This window comes from Atta cephalotes (assembly GCF_000143395.1).
Source record: "Atta cephalotes unplaced genomic scaffold scaffold00098, whole genome shotgun sequence".
Lineage (NCBI taxonomy): Eukaryota > Metazoa > Arthropoda > Insecta > Hymenoptera > Formicidae > Atta > Atta cephalotes.
The window spans coordinates 11,204-28,968 of record NW_012130162.1 but is presented as its reverse complement, the minus strand read 5'-3'; the positions used below and the strand labels follow the sequence as shown (position 1 = coordinate 28,968).

General features: G+C 29.4%; 2 protein-coding genes across 2 annotated transcripts in view; one reads left to right on the top strand and one right to left on the bottom strand.

Moving 5' to 3' along the window:
- LOC105624977 (guanine nucleotide exchange factor MSS4 homolog) overlaps positions 1 to 3,063 on the bottom strand; it is an 8,380-nt gene extending 5,317 nt beyond the window's left edge. Inside the window, exon 1 of the mRNA XM_012206320.1 lies at positions 2,941 to 3,063. Coding sequence (XP_012061710.1) covers positions 2,941 to 3,063 — 123 coding nt within the window. The remainder of the gene's footprint in view (positions 1 to 2,940) is intronic.
- Positions 3,064 to 7,636: 4,573 nt separating this feature from the next.
- LOC105624981 (origin recognition complex subunit 1-like) lies at positions 7,637 to 12,124 on the top strand. The gene is made up of 6 exons (XM_012206323.1): positions 7,637 to 9,087; positions 9,156 to 9,432; positions 10,539 to 10,804; positions 11,144 to 11,190; positions 11,707 to 11,736; positions 12,093 to 12,124. Exons 1-6 carry the CDS (start codon positions 7,886 to 7,888, stop codon positions 12,122 to 12,124), a joined length of 1,854 nt encoding a protein of 617 aa, XP_012061713.1. The 5' UTR covers positions 7,637 to 7,885.
- Positions 12,125 to 17,765: the final 5,641 nt, after the last annotated feature.

Genomic DNA, 17,765 nt, shown 5'->3' with positions numbered 1-17,765 from the left:
TCTCTCTCTCTCTCTCTCTCTCTCTCTCTCTCTCTCTCTCTCTCTCTCCCCCTCCCTAAATTCTGTCTTTCGTATCCTATGTCTGTTTTCTTGTGTCTCTCATTTTAATCTTTCTGGTCTCGTCTCATTTCTTTCTAACCATCTCATTTCTCTTTCGTTTCATCTCTGATCTCCTTTCATTCTCACTGTCATTCTCGCGTCTTTTTCTCATTTCCAATGTTTTGTCTTGCCTGTCATCTCTTTTTTGTCGTTAATAAAAAATAAATAGTTTACGAGACATTTTATAAAAAAATGTACTAAAATTTTTTTAAATTGATGATTTTTATCAAGATTTTTTAAAATGAAACATCCTAATTTTGATTCCAGAATCTAATAGCCGTAGAGAATTTTCCAAAACATTATAATAAAGTTTTTTATTGAGTACTTTTCGAATTAGTCAAAAGTAACAGTACAACCGGCATTATCCAAGGTGTCCAATCAACGGCTAAAACCTCTTGAATATTATTAGGATCATGTCCTGATAACATTTGTCAAAATCAAGGTCATTGGAGATTATTCTTCTCATTTTCATTTTTGCAATTGCATGCTAAAATTCATTTTTACTATAGTCAAAAAGTATATCATAAAAAGTATATCATTTTATTTATTATGTTTTTAAGAATGAAATTACAAAATTTGGATCGTTAATAGACTTCATAGCTTCATAAAATATAAAACAAGTTTCATGGTAAAATATTTCTTCTACGAAACAACATAATGATAGAATCTACTAGAGAAGATATGTAACTGCACCACAAATGAGATGGCTTGAGTCAAACCTTAAGAATTAAATACGTAATACAGCACATGGAAAAGATTCCTGTGATGGTATTGGTGGCAATTTAAAACTCGTAAGAAAAACTAGTTAACAGAGAAATGTCATACTCATGCCAAAGTATTTTACATGTGGACCAAAAATAATTTAAAAGACAATTTTTTTTATTTAGTCCAAAATCAATTCACGATAAATTATATAAATTTTTGGAACCAAAATTCGCAAAAATTATTCTGCAGGTTAAAATATCAAAGATTATTCTTTGAAAAATCAATTTATTTTAAAAAATTCAGTTATGATGAGGAACGAGACCTCTTTCCAAAGGAAAAGAAGAAATATTAATAATAAATGGATTTAAAAAATATAAAAACGCTTGTAAGACTCCAGAAGTTTTTTCATTTAATAATTATATGTTAAAAATATATTATTGAGCAATTAGTTAAATAAATGTATTATGTAATATTAAGTAATTAGATTAATTAATAAAGTGATATCAAATTTTTGGCGAAAATTTCAATTTTATTTAGTAAAAAAATTCATTTACTAGAATCCTATTATGACTCCAAAATTTCTTTTATAGCATTCTACATATATTGGAATATTTTTTAAGAATTTTTTCATATTTTTAAAAGTGAATATAATTTTTTATTTATTTACTTAAAGTTAAAAAATTTGATTTTTTTTCTAGAATATTTATTTTTTATTTTTCTAGAATATTTATTTATTTTTCATTAAAATTAATTTTTTTATCTGAAAGTATGGGAAAAATCCTAAAAAATTCATATGTATAAAAATTTAATATATTTGTAATTTTAATTACAAATAACAATAAAAAGAGAACTTCTCTAAATGATTATCTCTAATATTTTAGATGAAAGGCATATAATACTTATTTTTTTTATTTTTAATGTATGTGTCCATTTACATGTTTTCATGATTATTTTGAAGGTCCCAAAGTTTATTTTTGGGTGGACTCCTTTCACGTGGAATATCCTATATATATGTTTATCATATAGAAATTTTGTTTATAGAGATTTTTTTTATCTTTAATTATATATATTTGTTAAAAAATAACTTAGTAACAATATTTTGTTGAAAAAATTTGTAAGTTTTAAAAATACATGAATGAATTATATTTTTTAAATTGTATTAATGTTAACATTAATAAATCTGATCACAAGTAAAATGTAAATAAATATATTCAAGTAACTTTATGAAAATGAATAAAGATTGTCAATAAATTACAGTCTAGAAATGTCATTTTATTATCAACATTTAAAACAGAAAAACTTAGTCTTCAACTTTCCTTTTTCTTTTTTTAAAAAATGTATTCTTTTTATTAATATACTTTTTTTCGTGTGATCGAGAAATGGTAACACTACATTACACTATATGCATATAAAATACAACTTTTAGGTTATAAACGTTCGGTGTCTAAGGTGTCTAAGGCTGCTTTTCTTTTAGGAGACATAGTATTATTTTACCTTTGTCATTCATTGAATGTCCAATAGGATAAAATGATGTTTGTATTGAGTGTGTCCTCTAAAAGGAAAACAGTCTATGATAAAAGCATCATAGTGCATTATACAAATATGTATTAATACAGCAGCATCTATAATTAAATTATTAAAACACGTAACAAATAACAATCAAATAGAGTTATAACATGAGATTCTTTCAAATATTATCAAATATTATCCTAATAGCAAAGATTGTGGAGACAAATTTTGAGCAGAGCCTGCTATCAATTTTTGATTGTAGAAAAGCAACAAATTGTACACAAAATTTGTATTATCAGTAAATGCTGTCAGTAATATGACAAAGTCTGCTAGACATGTTATGCCAGCAGATTGAAATCGAATAACTGACAAGTTCTGCATAACCTAACGTTTGCGATGAGAACAGATTGAGAGCAGAATCTGATTCAAGTAGATTCTATTCGGTTTCTGATACTCCAATCTGCTAGTATAGCTTGTCAGCAGACAACTTTGTCAACAAATCTATAGCCAAATGCGGACAAAGATGGCTATGGTTTTGTAGTCAAAATCAGATCAAGTTTGCTACCAATTTGACTCCAAATTGCTAACCTTTTACTATCAGAGTATATATAATACAAATATACTCACATCCATGTTTATTAATCTAGCAGCTCCAGCATTGAGCATTTTTGAAGGACAAAACGAACAATAGATTTTATCTTTATTTTTGCCTTCTGTGTCTTTTTTCAATTCAATAATATTTGTCGACATCACTATTCCATAAATGTAAAATAAATATGGTATATAGATTCACAGACTAATTATGATTAATTGGCCTATACCACCTCTTATGGAATGAATCGAATTAAATCGAGTCGAAATCTATCATTCATGATCGTGTTTCGAACTTCATTCGAGGAGAGACCGGGACTGGTTTCATTAAAGTATAGATCTGTTCGCGTTGCTTGCACTTTTGGCACTCGATATCTTCGTTTTCTGTCTTTTTAAGACAAAATATGTATTTATCTCATTTTAAGTGTAAAAATATTTGGGGATTTCATACAACGCGAACAGACCTTATGATAATCACTCGAGTCAGAAAATTTATTACAGAACATATGACTACAGAACATACTGACCAGAAGGTCCGATTTCTGTGGCTAAACCAATGTACACTTTTAGAATTTAAAGTAAAATAGATATATGTTTGATATTTGTCGAAAACGAGAAAGAGACTTTTAGTGCAGTCTAATGGCTTCGGCACACCAGCGCGATGTTAGTCGCGGGCAATATGCGATATCCAATGACAATATATTCTTAGAATGAGAATATCGGTAAAGCTGTACACTCATTGGATATTACGTGTGCATGCGACGAACATCGCGCTGGTGTGTCGGAGGCATAATATAGAAATAGAAAATAGACCACTAATTTACATCGTACACTTAATACACATACTATTAATTTTCTATTAAATTATTTTAATTTCAGCAATGTATTTAAAGAATGATGTACTAAATACAATATATATCATAATAATTAATTAAATGCATATATCATGTATCATATGTTTATCAAGTTTCAATATATCACCGAAATCAAGATCATTTAATAGAAAATTACTAGTACTCGTATTTAGAGTCTTAGATTTATAAGATAAGCGACTGTGTTAAATATTCTGATTGGTCATTGCAATCACGTATTTAGCAGCAAATGATGAACTTAGTTCCGCACAATAAGGGGAATAGCAAACAGAGAATAAGAATTTCAACCTATCAGAAATCATGTATTGTGGAATAAACAATTTTTGATAGGTTAAAATTCTTATTCTCTGTTTTCTGTTGCCTATTCCTTTTATTGTGCCCTTATTCCTGCATACTAAAAATAGCTGCTTAATAGATGATTGGTGGATTTCATAGTCCGTCTTGCAAACGACGCCATTTATAGTATTTCTTCCAGTATTTTTTAGTACTTTTATGGATAATTATACAGTTTAGCATAACCACCTCAAAAATCAATAAAATTATTGTAGATTTATTCGATACGTTTTTTGAAATGAAAGAATCTGGCAAAAAAAAAGTGCCGTTCTGCTCCGAATCGAGATTTTAAAGTTATACAACTGTTGAAGTTGAGAAATCTGTCACACACAGACAAAATGAGGGTAATTTTTCAGAAGAGTTACTTCCGATTTCAATGAAATTAGGTTTATTCGACGCGTTTATGCAAGAAACGAAAGAAAGTAAAAAAAAGCTCTGCCCTGTGAGTTGAGATAGTGGACGTTAAATTTGAAATGTTATTATGTAACGCGACCATTAATCTGTCATGTAGACAATGGTTGCGGGGCAATCCTGAGCCAATAAGCATTAGTTTAAACTAGGATTCAGAATTGCTACGCTGCCCCGAATAAAAAAAATACTTTTCCTACTTGGGGCCTTAAACAATAATTCTGATGAATGGAAATGAACCTAAAAAATAAGAAGTACATGTTAGAGAAAAATATCTGTCTATCATTAACGTATATCACTATCATTAACGTAACATCAATATATTAGAATTTTTCACGCAACTACGAAATTTACATACATTCATATTATATTGAATTTAATATATTGATATTAAGTGAGAAATTATAATATTGAATTATTTTTATTGATATTTATAGAAATTACATTATAAAACATTTGTATACGCTTTGGTACCAACCTCACACAGTAAAGCTAATTTTGAAAGTTTCCAATCAGAAATTCCAACAGCATCAATCCATTTTTGTTTCGAGTTGGACAAATGTTGCGTAGCAATATCCTTCTTTATAGAGTCTGTGTATCTTGGAGCACTGCCCCTGGCAGGCATTTTATAATACGCACAAATTTTATAATATGCAATAACCTGTTAAGATATCTGGAATGTAAAAATTTGTAGTTTTATATATATATTTTATGTATATATGTAGAGGAAGGTATATATTTCCAAAATAATATGTATCATAATAATATGTATCACTTACAAAAATCTTATCAATTGATGAGAAAATTACAGCACAAGGGGACAAGCGTATTGCTTTTGCAATCATCTAATGTACTCTCACCATGGCTCTACGGAGTTTGTTTACCAAGTCCAATCAGAGGAGATCGAGTCACGTGATGCAATTTGCCTCTCCCTGTGAAGCTCTTTACCTTTAATGGACGATGAAAATAGAATGGCTGCGTTCAGCAAACTCATCAGTTAAGCACTCACTGCTATTGATGTATTCTTCTAGATCTAAAATCTGATTGAACGATCTAAAAGAATACATCAATAACAGCAAGAGTTCGCTCAACTGTTGAGTTTGCTGAACACAGCCAATGGGTGCACTCAGTACTACAACCGCTCAATGAGCGCTCAGTGAGCTCTTATATCTAATTGATGTAATTTTAGATCTAATAGAATATGTCAATCAGATGCAAGCGCTCACTACTGAATGCACCCAATGACACAAATAACTCTAATAGCGCTTCTCAAATCCAATTTACACTATAATATTTTCATAGTTTTTCGTATGGATATTTTTGAAGAATAAGGGCCCAAGGCCTCTATTCTCGGAAAGTATCGCATACGAAAAATTAGAGCAGTACTATAGTATGCGTTATATATATTATAACATTTCTCTAGTTTTTCGTATGTGATACTTTTCAAGAATAAGGATGCCGTCCTATGAACGGAAATTTACAGCAGAACGGGGCCTTTATTCTTGAAAAGTATTGCATACGAAAAACTAGAGCAATGCTACAGTATATATAATGTATATTATAGAATTTCTCTAGTTTTTTTTAGTTATGTGTACTTTTCGAGAATAGGGGCCCAGAGCAGCGAGACCAATCAATCACAAAAAAGAAAGGAGAGTAATGACTACAGTTGTGATTGGTTGTGCTGTTCCGATTCGCTGTAATTTTCGCTCATGAGACTTTAATGCTTCCAGCACATCAGCGCGATGTTCGTCGCGCTGATGTGCTGGAGCTATAAGGGTGCGATTATATGGAACATGGTACGTAGTAAGTACAGTAAGGAGCTTGTGCTCCGCACAATAAAAAGAACAGAAAACAGAGAATAAGAATTTCAACCTATCAGAAACTATGTATTTCACAATATATGATTTCTCTAACTAATAATAACTAAGGCTATGTTCCAAAACTTCCTCTCCAAGGAAAATTTTACTCGAAATATATAGCACATGTAACGTATACTATTATAGCATATAGAATAAAATCTTCCTTGGACAGGAAGTTTTGGAACATAGTTAATTAGGCAACTAGGAAACCGCCTCTTTCTTTCGTTAATATTATATGAAACACAGTTTGCGCGTGGTTTGCGGCATGAGCTAGTGACAAACTCACATTAGTATAATTTTTTAAAAATATATTAATTTATTTTTATGCATTTTATCGATACTCTTATTTTTTAACAGATTTACTTAATAATTGCGTTTAAATTAATTCCATTAAAAAATGCATAGTAATGTGAGTTTGTTACTAGCTCATGCTGCAAATCGCTCGCAAACCGCGCCTATATAATAAGTGTTTTTCCAACAACGTGTACAGGTGACACAGTGTAAAACTGTGTCTTACACAAAGTGTAACTATTGATATTCAACTATTGACACAGTATTATACTGTTCAACACAGTAAAAAGCTAAATACGAGCGTGTAAAATATCAATGTTATCAACTTTTCAAAAAGTTATTCGGTAGCCGCACTTATTTTGCAATAAGTCTTTCAAACATCGTCAATTCTGAAAAAAATTATAACTTAAGTCGAAATAAAAATTTATTATTAATATGCTAAATATAATTATAAGAATAGAATGGAAAACTGCAATGCATTCTTGTGTTACACTATGAAATATACTGCGTTTCAACAAGTACTTTACATAGTGGAACGCAGTGTAATGTCTCTATGTCCTAGCTGGAAAACAGCCAATATCAGCGAAAGAAATAGGCGGTACGTGGTATGCGGTTTCCTAGTATAGCTTAGTTAGTTACTGTACTGTGTACCGCGTACCGCACTCCATATAATCGCACTCTTATGGCTCCTGCACACTAGACGCGGAAACGCTTGCCGCATGGCAAAATGAGACGCGGTAACCAAAACACATTAGGAGCTGTAAGCTTATTGGCTACCGCATTTTGTCGTACGGCAAGCGTTTCCACATCGTGTGTAGAAGCTATCAGGGTGCAGGAGCCATATCGCATACGAAAAACTAGGGAAATGTCACAGTATATGTAACGCAAACTATATTAGTATTTTCCTAGTTTTTTGTATGCGATACTTTTCAAGAAGAGGGCTCCAAATTCGTTTCATTTGTTCATGTCGTTTTGGGCATGTCGAATGAATAAAATTTCATTGGTTTCTAAGGTGATGTGATTATAAAAAACAATTACCGAAAACTTTAAAGAAGTTTGATTATTCTTTTTCAATTACTATTATTTTGAAGCAATAGATAATTGATAAATAAGATTTACCAATTAGGTTAAGTGAAGTATAGTTCTGAAGAAAGAAGGAACGGATTAAAAATTATATATATATATATTGCTGAATTGATAAATTGCAATTTAAATGCAATGGCTAGATTTAAGAAATGCACAAAAAAAGATATATCTGTATTACTTGAAACAAGTTCTGACTCAATTGTTGAAGAATCGGATAAATCCTATGTTCCAAAAAAGAATACAGATAATAATTCTTTTGATGACCTTTCTGATTCTGACAATATCTTTGAGAATAATAAACTTTTCTTATTACAAACTAATGCATTACAAAAGGAGCAAGCTTCTTTACGTCTGAAATTAAGACGCTCTACAGAACAAAGTATGTATAAGATAGATACTGAATCGGAAGATGAAAAACCTAAGAGATTAACTAGAAATACAAAACGTCATTTGAAAAGTTTGCACGATGAAAATCAAATGTCACGTAAGAATGCAAGAATTATAAAATTACCTAAAAGATATTCAGATTATAAATGTTCTTCTAAGTCACAAGTATCTGTTTTACAGAAAGATCAGATTAATTATAATGAAAAGAAACTATTGTTAGATTCATTTGATACTATTAATATAAGAAAAAAAGAAACTAATAAGCATGTAGTCGAAAGTGATGATTCAGATTGTATTTGTATTCATTTTATTCCAAAAACATCATCAAAATCAAGATCAAAACTTAATAAACAAAATCATATTTATTCTATAGAAAATATCAATGATAATACTACTCCTAAAGTTCATAGAACTAGATCAAAATATACATTTCTCTCTGTAGATGAAGAATTAAAAAAAGTTGTAGATAAAGTATCACCTAATAACAAAATATATCTTGAAACAGATGCGAGACAAAATATTTCCTTTGAAAATACGCCTAAAACATCAAGAATTCAGAAGAATATTCGTAAATCTATTTTAAATATATCTAATCAATATGAATCAATACACAAAGATGCAAATAAGAATAAGACTGATAAGGTAGAAGTTATACACAAAGTTGGTAAAAATTTATCTATAAAAACTAATCAAAGAAATAAAGCTATTGATTCCTTAATGGTACAAAATGATTTAAGTACTCCAAAAATCTGTATATTGAAGCAGAGTACTTTGAAACCATCTATGAAGATGAGAGCTGATATTCTAGCTAAACCAGTTACACCATTGCAAGAAATCAGAACTAAGTTACATGTCAGTACAGTGCCCAAGTCATTACCTTGCAGAGAAGAAGAGTTTAATAATATTTATACATTTCTAGAAAGTAAATTAATGGATAATAGTGGAGGGTAAGTTTATTTAAACATTCCTTAATATTTATTTCTTTTTAGTATACTAAAATTTATACACATTGCAGAAGTATTTATATAAATGGTGTCCCAGGTACAGGAAAGACTGCTACTGTAAATGAGATTGTGAAATGTCTAAAGAGATCAGTCGAAAAAGGTAAATTAAATCGTTTCGATTTTGTTGAGATTAATGGTATGAAATTATCCGAGCCTCGGCAAGCTTATGTACAAATTTTAAAGCAATTATCTGGAAAAGTTTTAACATGGGAACAAGCATATAATATGTTAGAAAAAAAATTTAATAGCAATGCTAAAAGGCCAATGACGTTGCTACTTGTAGATGAGGTATATGTATACATGTATCTTATTCTTATAATAACTTTATACATATCTTTATATATGCATACATATCTGTATTCTTTATGTATCATTTTTTATATACATTTTTATTTTTCTATTATCTATCTTTTTCAAGGGAAGGGGGGTTAGGTTGGTCATGTGATAATAATGTACAAAAATCACCTTTGGACTACTTTTAAATTACCTCAGATTACTTAAGATTACTTCAAATTATTTCAGATTATCAAATACTATCTCATATTAGAGAGAGAGAGTATCCAGAAAGAGTATTAGAGAGAGAGTCCAAGATTTTCTTATAGTATTTAAAATTATGTCATATTTTCTGAGATTATCTGAAATTTTTCTAAATTTACTTTGCTTATCTAAAATTACTTTATACAAGTACATAAATATTATTTCTTCATATCATTCTAGAATATCTTCATAGATCTGTGATAATAAATATTTTTGAGAAACATCGATTTTATATTTTCACTGCTTAAGAAAAAAAAAACGTAATTTTACAAAACAAATATTTATTGCATACAAGAACATAAAAATATAAAAATTTCGCAAACAATATCTATTATATGTACAGATTCTATAGATAGTAACAAGTTCGACTACTTGTAACGTTTAAGATTTTTTAATACTAACAAAACAATAATTGAATATAAATATTAATAGATATTTTATAAAATAAAAAAATATTTAAAAAGAAACACCAATAGTAACACAAACTCTTTGTTAAACGATATCACAACTTAGTGTTAAATTAAAAATTTTGCGACTAATCAAGTCAAGTATATATAAAAAGATATCTGAGAACGCTAAAGATTATTTAGATTTATCAAAAATTATCTTGGATTATTCAAAATTATGTTTGAATTGCCGTTGAATTACTTAGCCCTTGTATAAAAATTATCTCAGTAACCTACCCCCCTGATTATTTTGTTGTTTTTTAAATTATGTTAATTTTTATTTATTATTTTATCTTTATTATCTTATTTGTTTGACTTACATTTTTATTATTTTTATTTAAAACAATTATAAGTAAAAGGACTTCTCAAATTTAAAATATTGTCTTTCTTTATCTTTATTTAAATTTCTAGCTTGATTTATTATGTACAAAACGACAGGATGTAATATATAATCTTTTGGATTGGCCTACAAAAGCCTCTGCTCGATTAGTAGTCATTACTATTGCTAATACTATGGATCTTCCAGAAAGAGTTTTAATGAGTAGAGTGACGTCGCGATTAGGTCTTACTCGAGTAACTTTCGAACCATACAATTACAAACAATTGTATGAGATAATATTAATCAGACTTAAAAACACAGACATTTTTGAAAATGAAATTATACAATTAATTGCACGGTAAGCATTATTTAAAACAATATTTTAAGCATGATCCAGCCTTTTTATTTAAATTTTTTTAAACTTAACTAATAATACTACGTATATATATATATATATTCTTTAAATGAATGTATCTTAGAAATATGATTGCGCGTAGTTACTATCGGATTTTTAACACAATTCATCTGAAATATTAATAATTCTCCAAATTTAATTACATACAACTTAAAAAAACTTAAAAAATATTATCTCGGCCAGTAATTGAACCCTGATCTCTAATATTCTATTCGAGCGTCCCAAGCCTTTAGATTGAGATCTTTGCATAACGCATAACGCATAAGTGAATCAATTAATCAGAATCTTTCCTTTCTTCCTATTCCATAATGAAAGAAGAATTTCGATTGGTTGATTCCCTTATGCACTATGCATTATACATTATGCAAGAGTTTGTACTGCAGCCATTGCGCACATAGATTAATGATCATCCAATCAATGATCATCCGACAAAAAGTCGTTATTGATTTGCATAAGATGTTGCATTGGTCCAGCGATCTTATGCTATACTTATGGGCCGCGACACAGATTTTTGCATAACGCATAGTGCATAAGAGAATCAATTAATCCTTTCTTTCCTTTCACTCACGGAAAAGAAGAACTTTGATTAGTTAGTTCTCTTACGCACTATATGTTATGGCGTTATGCAAAAGTCTGCGGTCCTATGTCATTTTGTGTGTAATAGTCCTAATAAAAAAAGTCTGTAAGTACGCATAGAAGTCTGTGGCCGCAGCACAGACTCTTGCATAACGCATAATGCATAATGTATAAGGGAATCAACCAATCAAAATTCTTTTCCATGGAATGGGAGGAAAGAAAAGATTCTGATTAGTTGATTCGCTTATGCATTATGCATTATGCAAAAGTCTATATTCGTGAAGTAATCGGATTGAACAGTAGTACTCAATCTGTTGACTCTAAATGTCCCTAAGCCAATCCGGATTACAATTCTTATTGTATATGAAACTCAGATTTCGAACTACTATCGACATACGTATTTCTCTTCTGAAAGATTTTTATTTGAGAAATTTCAAAATATTTTTGTGACATTTGTTGCGATTCTTCTTTACGTGCTGTTGCTGTTAATTTGATAAATGTAGCTGGAAAGGGTCGACTGTATTTCACTATGCGTTTTTAATAATATTTTTTTTAATAATAATTTTTATAATTTTATAATATTTATAAATGTATATATTATATATTATATATTATAATATATATTATAATGTATCTATAAACATAAATTAAAAAGATATGAATATACATATTACAAAAATTATATAAACATAAATATAAAAATTATTATTAAAATGTATTTACATATACAGAGTCCCATTTTAATGTCCCACCCCAAATAACTTTTTTATTTTTGTTCTTAGAAAAAAATATTTCAAAAGTATGATTTAGAGAGGGATATAAGATGGTACTATTGGTTTGATCTTGGATAGTCGTTTGAAAGTCACGTGAAGATCACCTTCAATTTTTTAAACGAAACTCCCTTTATAACTTTTTATGCATATTCTTGTAGATCATTTCGAGAACTTTCTAAAACACTGTAATAAAATATTTTTTCATTAAGTACTTCTCGAGTTATAAAGCTTGAATGTTACAGCACCACCGACATTAGCAAGGTGCCAACGGTTAAACCTCTTGAATATTGTACATTGTTGTACATTGTTGTACTTGAATATTGTACAGAATCATGTCCTGAATAACATTTGTCGAGATTAAGATTATTAGAGATTGAATTCTTGAATGATCTTTTATTTTCATTTTGCACTAAAAATTCATTTTTACGTAAAAATGAAAATTAGATTTTCCGTTTGAATATTTTCGGATGCATCAACATTTCATTCTATTATTTCTGTCGATTCAGTGTTAAATTCGATAGCATTTTCCGCAGCAGGTTCTTCAACTTACTTTTTCTTCATCTTCTAATAAGAGATCGTTTGTCGGATCATCTACTTGGAATCACAAAGTTTCCGCCATCATCGATTTGCATTGGTTCTCTTGCATTCATCTGAGAAATTAAAAAACCGCTGTGATCGCCTCGTTACCATTACAGTTTATCTTCTATTTTATCATCACTAACACCATCTGTAGCTACCATGGCTGATTGAGTCATGCTTTTAGATCAAGAGGTCCAATCTCAACAAAGAATCATAAAAGTTGCAAAACTATTTTGTTCTGCTGAACGCAGCTAATGATAAATCACCAGAATTCCTAAATCTATTAGACCAACTTCTGCTATTGATGTAGCTAATGCAATTGTAACAAAAGATTGTAGATGCTGAAATATTATTTTATCGTGTAAATTAATTTCGTAAACAATTTTCATTGTTTTATGTTACATATCGTAATATAACTTTACCCATCAGAAAGGCCGACGATTGTTTTTGCGATGAAACAAACAGCATTTTGCTAGTGTTTATTAAATCTGACACGCTAGAAATAGTTATTATGGAGCTTCTACTTGTCAATAAAAAAGCATCACTTGCGCTTGTATCCACGAACATTTGCAAAGTCACTAGTTTTCCAGATACAGCTACTACTTCCTACAGTTTGATAAGTACCCGAGAGAAAATGTTTTATATAATTATGTATACGATTATATAAAATTATATATAATATAACAGATACAAAAGATACCCGTAAGTGTAATAGGAAATATTTATATATATTTTTATAAGATACGAACTAAAATTATAAATTATTACTAAATCATTCACTAAACAATATGATAATTAGTATATATAAGAATTTTTTATAAGTACTTATCAAACTGTAAAATATCCAGGAAAAAATGTTTTATATAACAAGCAGATACAGACTTTCTGTAATTTGTAAACCTACGTTCCAAAACTTCCTCTTCGAGGAAGAGTTTATTCTATATGTTATAGTATATGTTACGTATACTATATATTTCGAGTAAAATTCTCCTCGGAGAAGAAGTTTTGGAATGTAGCCTTAATATAATATAAAAATAAATGTAGAAAAATTGAAAGACTATCTCTGATAATTACTTATCCAATCTGTTACACCTGGTTACAATTGCTACAAGAAGAAGAAACCGAAACAGTCCGGAAAGCGGAAACCGGAATCTGCAAATGTTAATTATTTAATTAGAATTCCGCGATTCCGCGAAATACACGTAATATACATATACATGTATTTCATTTTAAGTGATATGGTCGATTATCTCGTGAATCGATTTTATGGAAAAATTTTTCGAACGAAAGTTGCATGGTTTGAAGGAGGACACATGATGTGTATGACTTGATCTTGAGTGACCGTTAAAATCAGATCATTAATGTTTTTTTAAATAGAAACTCCTATTTTTTATTACATATTTTTATCTCGAGAGCTTTCCAAAACAGTATAATAAAGTTATTTTTCGTTAAGTACTTATTAAGTTATAAGGCAAGATTGATCAATTAAGGCAAGATCGGAACTGATCCGGTCAACTAAGGCAAGACCGATCATTGATCCGGCCGACTAAGGCAAAGATCAGTTCAAGATCAATTCGAATATGTCTTTAGTTGTTGATAAGATGTTGAAATGAAGCTCCATTTTCTTGCAGACATAGCTTCAACTGTTTCTCAAAATTTTCTACTGTTGAAATTAAAATATTTTACTACGACAAACATTAGTTATTCGATTTTTCATGCAGATGTCGGCAGAGTTTTATAATATTTTTGCAATATTTTTTATATGTAGCCCCACAAAAAAAATCACACGAAGTTAAATCAAGAGACCATCGAATATATCCATACCTCCCTATCCATCTTTCATGAAAGATGTTACTAGGTATTCCGTCACAATATGATGAGAATGGTGGCGCATCATTTTGCTGCCACCACATTTTTTGTCGAGTAGCAAGAACCTCTTCTAAAAGCTTAGGCAATTTATTCTGCAAGAAAGAAAGGTAAGTTTCCTCATTTAAGTGATTATCAAAAAAGTGGACCGATCAAATATCCATTTACAATTCTGCACCAAGTGTTAAGTGTTGTAGTTTAAACTCCAACGATGATTATCAACACGTTGAGTCCAATGAGGATTGTGTGGACCAATAATGACACATCTGAGTTGTTCATTGTTATGAAATGAGACTTTGTCACTGAAGAGAACATACTGAAAAAAAGTTGGACCTTATCATTTGTAATGCCCAACGACAAAATTGTCTTCTTAACCTTATATCATTTTCACTTACATCTTAAAGTGATATGGTAGGAATAGAATGTAAAAATCTTTCACACAGTGACATAAGGAATTCCTAAATTACGTTGCAGTTTTCAAGTCAAAATATGAGAATTCAAGTTTATCATTGCTAGCATTGCTAATACACGCGGATTATTAACGTTATCTTCAGCATTTACTTGCGGTTTCTCTTACGGATTCTGTAGTAATTAAGTGCAGTATTAATTAATGGGTTCGAATATATGATCCTTGACAAGTTCTATCTTAATCTATGATCTTCGTTCTATCTTACGTAAACTTTAAGAACATGTATAGAGGGATGATAATCAGACAGTCACTTAGAATAAAGCCATACGGTAAATTTCTCGCATCATTAACCCAGATGGAAAATTCATTATTGTATGAAAAGATCATCGATTTTTAAAATTATGTCGTTAACTTTTTTATTTAAGCAAATTTGTAAATAAAAAAATTATATTTGAATAATGTTCGAACAGTATCCAAATATATCGTAATATAAATTATTATCAACTATGTAAGATTAATCTGCGCGAGCCACTTTCGATTCAAGTTATTTGAATGAGTTGTTATTTATTATTATATAGTATATATTTAACTTTTCTTATATTGTCTGGTAATCGATTATACATGTATTCTCAACCAAAAGTTACGTCAAACGCGTATGAGCACATTTCTATAGTTACAACTTACATGGATAGGTGCCAACAACGCTATATATATTCATTGAAGAATGGTTATAGTAGTTCACTCCATACACACCCCCTCGTGCTAGTTTGCGGAGTGTCAAGATATAATATTTGTCATAATGACCGTTTGGTCAACATTTTATATATAATTGTATATAAAAATATATAATTATATACAATTATATAAAATTATATTTCATTTTATATAAAATATTTTTTCCCGGTATTATAAAAAAATTTTATTTCATAATAAAATAACTAAAAAATAAATTTATCGAAAATTTTATAAAATATCTAAATTTATAAATATAAATGTCTCAGTTTTAGGTGGTAAGTATATAATATACGTATATAATAATTATAAAATATCGAAATTTGCACGCTTCAAGGAGGATACATGATGGATATGTGGACCTTGAGTGACCTTGAGTGTCAAAATCAGGTCAAAGTCATTAATGTTTTTTTAAATGAAAACCCCTATTTTTTATTACATATTCTTGTAGCTTATCTTGAGAGCTTTCCAAAACATATAATAAAGTTACGTTTCATTGAGTACTTTTCGAGTTATGGAGCTCGAAAGTTACCGCCGGCATTATCCATGTACATATGCGCGAGTGAACGGGATTCTTACGATGATCGCAACGGGAGTGGATAATCGGCTGGTCAATTTCTCTCTCTCTCTCTTTCTCTCACATATATTTTCTCTCCTTCCCTCCTCTTTCTATCTCCTTCCACTGTTCATCGAGGCTGTAGAGTGGATCAAACTCATTGACCAAACGGTCATTACAACAAATGTTAATTATATCTTAATGACGCCATCAGATACTCCGCGAACTAGCACTATCGGATACTATCGGATCATTGGATATTTGTATCCAAATGCGTACATACATGTACTTCCTCCCTCTCTTGTCTCTCTCGTAAAGTTACGTTCTCCCTTTCTCCCTCTCTTGTCTCCTATCTTGTTTTCATTTGAGCAGTGGTGCCAAAAATGAGATGAGAGTCAGGAAGGCTGAGATATGTCACTGCATGCACACAATTGACGAAGCATATCCGTAAGCGTTCGAAGTTTCGGGCTGTTTCAGAGAGTAATTTTGCCTCGCGCCTCGCGCTCCTCGTCGTACTGAGATAATTTTAATATGATTTTTTTATATAATATGATTCCTATAATTATTCTGTATATAATAATATTTAGATAGTTATCGAAAAATCAATAGCAGATATTTAATACTTTATATTATTACTAGTACATATTTTGCATATAATATTATATTATATAATATAGTTACGTACTTATAATTACTTAATATAATATTAAGTATCTCGTAAATTATTAATAATAATATTATTAATAATAATATTTTTAATAATAATATTTCAATACTTTTATGAATGGAATAATAAGATGAATCAATTGAAAAAAAATAGTTGCTTATTTAAAATATCCATTTGATGTATATTGTTTTTAAAGCAACTGTATTTTCTTTATATCAATTGATTCATCTCATTATTTTATTCATAAAAGTATTAGGATACGATTATCAAAAAATTAATATTCTGATACTTAATTTTATGTCAAAATAATGCTAATATAAAGTATAAAATATCTCTCTCTCTCTCTCTCTTTCTCTCTTTTAAATTATAATTGATTTTTTCATAAGTTTACTTTAATATTGTTATATGCAGAACAATTAATAGATCACATTGTGTAAAAAAAAATAATATAATTCCATTTAAAAAATGGAGATAACCTTTTTTATATTTTTTGGTCCCTCCATTTAGAGAAAGAAACGAAATTAAACACTCCCTCAAAACCGAACTTTCTTCTGAAATATATTTTTTTACGTATTTTTTTTTTTAAGATATTTGCCTAAAACAATTAAAATAGACCACCGCATAAGTATAATATAAATAAGTATATACAAATACAAATATACATATTACACACACACACACACACACACACACACACACACACACACACACACACACACACACACACACACACACACACACACACA

Excerpts from the sequence above, each read along its gene's own strand:
- LOC105624981 (XM_012206323.1), top strand. The coding sequence starts at position 7,886 with ATGGCTAGATTTAAGAAATGCACAAAAAAAGATATATCTGTATTACTT. Across the intron at positions 11,191-11,706 it reads TGAAAGAAGAATTTCGATTG|TCTATATTCGTGAAGTAATC; the intron begins GTTGATTCCCTT and ends ATTATGCAAAAG. Across the intron at positions 11,737-12,092 it reads TGAAGTAATCGGATTGAACA|ATATGAATATACATATTACA; the intron begins GTAGTACTCAAT and ends TAAATTAAAAAG.